At 42.0% G+C, this 8,341-nt stretch overlaps 1 protein-coding gene across 1 annotated transcript; it reads left to right on the plus strand.

Annotated features, from left to right (window-relative positions):
- Positions 1 to 239: 239 nt before the first annotated feature.
- LOC147440318 (F-box/kelch-repeat protein SKIP20-like) lies at positions 240 to 2,760 on the plus strand. Its single transcript, XM_086530102.1, has 2 exons — positions 240 to 792; positions 1,032 to 2,760. Exons 1-2 carry the CDS (start codon positions 438 to 440, stop codon positions 1,712 to 1,714), a joined length of 1,038 nt encoding a protein of 345 aa, XP_086386228.1. The 5' UTR covers positions 240 to 437; the 3' UTR covers positions 1,715 to 2,760.
- The last annotated feature ends 5,581 nt before the right edge of the window (positions 2,761 to 8,341 follow it).

Consider the following 8,341-nt stretch of genomic DNA (forward strand, 5'->3'; position numbering starts at 1 on the left):
CCAATAGGAGAGGAAAATACACCCAAGAGAACTTGTGAGCCTGGAACCCTCAACCTTGGGGTTACTTGTCAAAGGTCTCACCAACTGAGCTAAGCTTCTTGGGTTAATTTGTTTTTTTGAATTTATTCCAGCTGGTATAAAGGGAATGGTAAATTAAGTGATCATTGAGCACGAGAACTACGTGTGAGTCCAAACACGAGCGGCGGTTTTTGACTAGCCCCAACCGAGACAATGTTTTGTAATTTGTATGCGATGCGATGTTGCAGAAGGGTCATCCGCCGCAATGGGCACATAAGACTTGGCAAACATTGCCATCACAACCGGAGTCGACTATCCCTGCATATGAGCTCGTGCAGACTCCGACAGAGGTAATCTAGCCCTCCTCCTGCCCTTGAATCAGCTCGATTTAGCTGCAGACAGACGCTTCCCATCCCGAAATGCGGCGGCCTGATTCCAAAGACACGGGCGACTTGATTCCTGGGCTGCCCAACTGTCTGACTTTGGATTGCATCCTACCCAGACTCCCATGGCATGCCCGGGCGGTTTTGGTGGCAACATCCAAGGGATGGAACCATGCTTTGCGGGAGCCTCACATCTACAGCGAGCTCACAAGGCGGGCACATCGCACAATTTCCCGTAAAGGATTGGTTTTGCTTCATCAGCTCTCTGACGCAGAAACCTTTGATTGCTTTCGAGCAATTAACACGAAGAGGCGCTTGCCGACACCTCTTGCCCTCTCCATACTTGAAGATTGTAGCTCAACTGGTTCCTGTCTTAACATGCATGGCACAGGTAGCACAAAATTTTCTTATGTATGTTGTGAGTTCATTTTGAATGAGTGCTCTTCTGACGCAGGAAGATAGACACATATGCATACCTGTGTATGTATTTGCATGCGTAGTATGCATGGATGACAAACTCACATACATACAGACATTACGGGACATAAAAGGTGTGCGACTGGATGATCCAATGATTGTGTGCTATATCCCTATTGCACACAAAACTAACGCTTCCTTCCTTACTCACAGATAACAGCTGGACATGGAGGAGGTTGCCCCCAATTCCTGCCTATGCTCCTCTCAAGGTTCTACATGATTGTGGCATAGCATGTGTCGATGGCAAGATCTTTGTGATGGGTGGCTGGGACCCGCTCACAGGGGCAGTTTGTGCTGGCATGTACATGCTGGACATCGCAGCCGGCTTATGGAGGTGGGAAACTTTGGCTCCCATGAACTTTAGAAGGGCCTTCTTTCATTGCATTTCTGATGCTAGGAGAATTTATATAGTTGGGGGCAGCTCTGGATCTCACATCCATGACCCGGACCCCAACCCTGAGGTGTACAATGTTGACACTGAAGAATGGGAGCTTTTGCCAAGAGTAGTTATGAGCAGAAGCTTGCATTACAATGGTGTATCCTTCATCAAACATGCCAATCTCCTAGTAACGCATGGATTTCGCACTACACACAGAGGTGAGCTGGTCAGTTTCCTGCGCGCCTACAGCCCTGTAATGGGCACATGGTGTGATTATGAAGGTGAAGATGAGGTGGACAACGACGCTCATGTTCTGGAAAATTGTATTGTAAGCAACCGTGGTGACGCTGAAAGAAGGGCTTCAAGCAAGCTTGACAATGTGGCAATTGGGGATATCGTGCTTTCAACAGTGGCACAACATCAAATCATAGTGATTAAGAGGGTGATGATGAAGTAAGGAAAGAGGAATGCACGTGTGCAAGTGGCGCTACGATCCAGGAATCATTTCTAAGGATGACAATTTTTTTAAGTGTTTTGGCTTTACCTGATCCAAATGACAATGAAAAACAAGCCCTTTGGACAGTGGGGCATAAGGTTGTATGCGTTTCTCTATACTGGGGGCAGTCTGCTGACAAAGCAGATGGTGCTTGTAAGCATGGATTAGAGAGGATACTTACCATGTTGTGGATGAGGAATAGTAGTATTGTGATATAAGCTGTGTCACTGCCCATAGTCAATTGTATTGATACAGTGTCCTTTTAGTGATCAAGGATGAGGGTTTATCTATTGAATATTCCAAAGATTTCTCTGGTAATGTCCATGCTAGTCTGAAGTCCTAGCTCCTCAATGTGGTACAATTGAGGAAGGATTGGTTCAAGGTACATTCTGTTAACTTCTCTTAGCAGACTAGGGATGGATATACTGGCCATGGCTTTCCTAAGAGCCAAAAAGGCATAGAAAGTGAGGTAATTCCCAAGCTGGAAGCAAAGAACTTCAGATCAGGGCATTTGAGTGGACGCAATGTTCAATGTTTTTTTGGGTCAAAGCAATGGCTGTAAGGATGACATGCACGGCCGAGCTCTACATGGATTTGTGCATGGAAGGTGGATACATAGGGAGCAGTCAAATGGGTAGATTGGACAGCAGAATGGGACAAAGCAAAGGAGCTAGGTGATGAATAATAATAAGTTGAAGTGGTTAGATCACTTGTTATGCTCATATGCTTGCAGATGACAACTTATTAATGCTGCCTCTGCACCCCATCATTATGCTACAAACAGAATTGTTGATTTACATTGTCAAAAGCAAAAGGAAAAGCATGGGCCATACCCTTTGGGTCTAGTTTTGGACATGGGGGCTTTTGAGCCCTAGCTAGAAGGGAGCACATGGTACATGACCACGAGGTTGGGTGACATGATTAAGTCCCCGTGCGGTCACTAACCATAAGGTTCCCAATATCATGTGCATTCAAGAGTTTATTCTTACATGCATGCTATAATTTCACTATGGGTGTCTTTTAAAAACCTTCACCCTCCGAATATAAAGATAAAGTATACATTATTGGAGTATATATAATCCTCTTCAGTTAACTCACGTGATATGATACAGAGCTCTATAAGGATGGTGTCCACATCGTGCCTTTCGTTTTTATCTTGATTTTAAGGGTTGAGATTATGATGGAAAGGCCTATCAAGGCTCTTATCAAGCCTGCTTTGTTGTCTTGTTGTCAATAAGGGAAATTATACACTTAGATATAAAACCGGTTCCTAAAGAAAAGGGCTAGTGCAAATTGTTTCATATGGAGACATCCTCATAGTGGGGTGAGACCCATAAAGTTAATTTGCAATGGACTACCTCATAGTTTGTACATGTTAGGTAGAAGAAATCTTGGTTTGTATTATCACTTGTTTTCACCACACACGCAATGCGTCTCCTTCCTTTGAAACTTTTTTGCACTATCTCCATAAAAAAGCATTAGCACTTAATATATACCTTTCATTTTACAAGGTGAGTTGTTGTTTATAAAAGTTGGTAGTCGGATGTAGCTCTTATAAATAGACTAATCCTACAAAGTGGACATAAAATTAGCTTGGATAGAAGCACCAATCTCTATTTGTTAAATAAGGCCATATAATATGTAAAATCATTAAATAAAAAATCAAGACATTTGCAAGTGTTTGATAATCTCTTAAAGGGATACAAAATTGACTTGGGTTGTAGGCCTTATATTATACGTGATCTTCATTTGCTTAATAAAGCCATAGAAAAGGATTCACTCAAACTTTCGGAATTGCATGAATCACCCAAACTCTTGTTATTGTATTCAATTAACTAGAAGTAAGAGCATTTTTGAATCTAAAGGTCATTGATTGATTGATTGAAGTAATCCATAGGTGAGTTTCCTTGTGAGAATCAGGCTAGGGAAATGAATTAGTTTTCATGTGAGACAAAAATCATAGAAATAGCCTAGCCTTTATGTTGTTGGTATCCTTAGTTTGCTATTTTGGTCACTTGTAACCCAAAAATCATGTTTTCTGAGGCTCAACAAATGTATAGCAAACACCCGCACAACTACATTTTTCCTTCATTATTTTTGAGGTGAGTCATAACATTTTCTCTATAAGCAACAAGGTATACCCAATTTTAATGCTATTGGTGAAATGTTCATACTACATTCACAAGCTGCTTATATATGACCAATTTTGGGTGTTATCAAAATATGTTGTCATGTGAGATCTTGGATCTCATAACAGGTCCATTGATTCTGTAGCCCTTGTGTGCGCGCGTGGGGTTTTTTTTTTTTTGGGGGGGGGGGGGGGGGGGGACCGGGGCGCGGAGAGAGAGAGAGAGAGAGAGAGAGAGAGAGAGAGAGACGCTTGTGCTAAACGCAAATGGCTTTTTTTTGGGTGAACAAAATGGAGTATTGACTATTAAAAAGAGAAAGTCAAGTTTCTAAAATTTTGAGACTAAAGTTTGACAAAACTTATTTTCGTAACATTTAAGAGACAAAGATGAGTGCCCACTTCAAAGGCAAATTCAAAATATTTTTCTCAATCTTTGTTAAGTAGACATGCCAATACTGTTTGACATGTCATACACTAATTACTTGGTAACTCTCACCACCTAGCTTCACATCATGGTGGTGGTGAAGAGGGTGTAAATAATATTTCTTGCGATTGAAGTTGTACATGACCCTTAGCTATGCTAAATGCAGCAAAGTGTGGCACAATTTGAACATTATGGTGCCAAGCTATCAATGTGTAAGAAAGCGAAAGGTAGCAAGGGTGGCACTCATGCGGCAACAAGCAGCTAGGTGCAACTGCAAAAGCTAAAGATGTAATGGAAATGGCCTATGAACTTAGAGAATAGCGGAATTAAGAGAATTAGAGTGAGCAACTTTGAGAGCATAGATGGTGGACTTAATTGGTAGTAGCAACTTAATCATAACACTCAATTAACTAGGCATGAGCAATACCTTTGCGAGAGAGAGAGAGAGAGAGAGAGAGAGAGAGAGAGAGAGAGAGAGATTTTAGAGAATATGACAACAGTTGAGGACCGGATTTATGTGGAGCCGGTCCCCCCTCCAAAAGGCATTTGTATTATAGATTCTCTCATTAAGAGAGACTTGGTACAATACAATCTTTGTGTTCCTTGAGACCTCTTTGGCATTATAGAGATGGAAGCTTCATATACCAAGCTTTTGCATAATATCAACAATCAATCTTAGCTTGAAAACAATCAAGAACTCGTGAACATCATTAGTCTTTGTGTTCCCTAAATCATTTGCGTGCATGAAGATGTATACTTTTATGCATCAACTTGTGCCTAAAGCAGAAATTAATCTACCTTGCAATACAATTAATCTACTTGCATTAAGTAACTAATCTACTTGCAATAAACCATTAGTCTTCTTGCAATAAGCATAACATGCACTTTGTAGAAAGCATTAACTATCCCAAGCCTCAGTCCCAAGACCTCAAACACCTTCGAAGGTGGAGAGAGCTAGCAGGGAATGAGGGCAGGGAAGAGGAAGAAGAAGTATTCCATAGGAGAAAGAAATAATTCCTCACTTATCATCACTCTTCTTGCTTAGCATACATAATAGCATTAGTAATGAAGATGGAGAAGATGGAAATCTTAAGCATTGAAGCATAGCTCTTGGTTGGATTTGCATTCCATAGCCAAGAGTGTTGGTGTAGGCTCTCAACTTCTCAAGGAGCTTGGAAAAGGAGATGGAGCTCTTGCACCTTGCCTAGCACACAATGAGAGTGTTTTTGAGTGTGTGTGGGTGAGTATACCCCCTAAGCAACCCCCTAGCTTGCTTGGGTCGACCCCCCTTGTAGCTAATGCTTGAAGTTCATTGGACCCCTCCATGCCTAGCCAATCATAAGCAGGAGGCATTACAAGCAGCAAGGATAGCCTTGAGACAAGTGTCCCCCTTTCCCCTTTGAGAGAGAGGGCTAGATAAATGCAAAATCAATTAATTAAATCTCCTAAATTATCATTGGACCCCTTGGGTGGCCAACCAATAGGCTTCAGGCACACAATGAGGGCAACATGAGGAGGAACTTGACAAGTGTCCCTTTTGCTTTCTTTGTACCATGCATGCCTTGTGTGAGTGTGTGGGTGTTCTCGCTCATCCCCCCTCATGTAGGGCTCGCCCCCTCCTTGTAGGGATTGAATCTTTGACTTTTTGACACCTCAAGCCCTCATGCATAGGCCCAGTTCCCACCACAAGCTTGGCCCTTAAGAACTTTAAGCTTGGGCTGGGTTCTCACCTCAAGTGCAACCCTAACATCTTAAGCATGTCAAGCACCTCAAGCATCTCAATCATTAAGCACCTCAAGCACCTTAGTCATCAAGCATGACAAGCAGGACAAGCACCTCGAGCTGGGTCGGGTTCCCGCGCCTCAAGCTCAGCCCTAGCTTACCTAAGGTCAAAGGACTTTTACACATATTATTGGAGGTCTTCAATGAAGCTAACCCTAAGGTCTTATGCTCCATTGGTTAGCCTTGCTCTTTGATAGACCATCTCTCATTTGGGCCCCTTAACCATTGGCCCTTTGTTGAGATATATCTATAAGCACATGTCTATATCTTAACCCTTGTTCCCGTTTATTCTCCCACATTAAGTGATCAGTTTAATATGAGAAAATCATTTGGGTTGGTTAGATATTAGTTTTTATGGCAAAAGATGAACACATCCTTTTGTACGCTTGAAGGTGCTTGTGGGGCAAAGTGCAACTTCCATCTTACAAAGTCTCAAATTGGTTGGCTCCCATTAATCGCCCCGCATCTGAAATTGGTCGTCTCGCATTAATCAACCCGTATCTGTAAATTTCCATGTGGTGGTCCATCTTGAATCTCTCCACATCTAGCGACACTCAAATTGTAAACGAGTCACAAAAAGACATTGACAGTAACACATCTACCTCCTCTCTATTGCACATCATCTTTGCCATGCCACATAGTAACCTTGCCAAAGAGCAATGGTTGAGTAAGGATGGGCATCAAATTGCTCATAGGGGAAAAGGCCAAAAGCCATATGGCTACTATGTATGTGGAGGCATTGTGTGTAGGCTGTGATGGATAAAAATTATTGATGGTAGGATACGATTGGAAATTTAAAGTACGTGTTGTAATAGCTCTACAAACCTATGTTGGCGGGTATGGGGCAGGCTTGGCTAGCTTGATTGAGTACAACCAAGTCTAAACTAGCCAAACCTCACTCCCTTGGTAGGAGGACCCATCAAAATTTGTCTTAATATTTTAATTAATGAAAGAGTCATTTCATTTAAGGATATCATGAAAGTTCATTTCCATTAATTTGTTTTAATGTTTTTTTATGCTTATTAGACCTACCTTTTTTATGAAAGCATTAAAATGTTTTTGTGTTTGACTAAACCTTGAGGAGTTATAAGCGAGAAGGAATGACAAGGCTCAGAACCGGAGCAAAGCTAGAGATGGCGCCATGAGAGGAGAAGTCTCCTTGAGCTGAGTTTCAAAGTGAGCTTCTTGGTTAGCTTAGCGCAAGCAAGAAGTATAGAACGGGCATGTAGACGGGGTGTAGTGGGCACTTTTAGAGTTTGGGTGTGTGGGCACTCATAAAGGCCAATTTGAAGCCAAAAGGGACTGCCTAAGTCTCTCAAACATAGGATATCAATTATGGTGGTGGAAAATTCATCAAAAGTGCTCAATATGGGTACTCTTTGGAAAGGCCTCATCAAGAGCTATCAGATGAGCCATTGAGCACCCAATTTGGACCTTCCTTGTAAAAGTTATGCCCAAAAGAGTCAAAAGGTTCTAGAGAGATAAAGAAGGTGACAGGTGTCCTAGAATGCCATATTATTGTACACATGGATCCATTTTATACGTGCTTAGGCCTCCAAGTGAGAGAAGAAATAGCCGATTTTAGCCTCAAATTGGCCCTAATGTGTGTGTCGCTGCTATTTCCACCCGGCTACCATCACATGTGTTGAGCTTTGGATGCATATGGCTTACAAGATCTAGGGTGTTACATGATCACATGTAGTCAATTGTGTTCCACGAGCACATGAAGTCGATCACGACACTACTTCATTAAGGCGTGTTTTAGAAAGCCAAAAGAGAACTACCATGTGGCACTTATCAAAACAAACTTTTTTGTTCCCAAACTCAGAATAGTGTGTTTGTAGTGTATTCACCAAAATAATGTACAAAGGAACCTCAAGCTCGTAACGAGCCTTGAAAGAAAGTGGACTACATTGGATAGCAATCGGGCTTTTCAAAGAGGCAACCAACCATCCCTCAATAGGTCAATTCTATCCCGTCAACACTAAGTTGATGGCCCAATACCATTTATCCAAAGTCTTCCTTTTACCAATGGAGACAGTCAGTTCCTTGGTTTCAAGTATTATTTTAGTGAAGCTAGCAGTTACCAGAGCCTTCTCAAACACCCTACGGTCTTGGTCTTCCAAATTTCTTTAAGATAGCAAAACTTGACGATTTGCATGCAAACCAAGAGTGCTTGGATTTTCATCCTCGTCCCTCCAAGGAGCAGGTCATTCTTGAAGAAACATATCCTCAATGTTCTTTGGACCCACTT

The sequence above is a fragment of the Adiantum capillus-veneris genome, chromosome 15 (genome assembly GCF_014529385.1).
Source record: "Adiantum capillus-veneris isolate H3 chromosome 15, ASM1452938v2, whole genome shotgun sequence".
NCBI lineage: Eukaryota > Viridiplantae > Streptophyta > Polypodiopsida > Polypodiales > Pteridaceae > Adiantum > Adiantum capillus-veneris.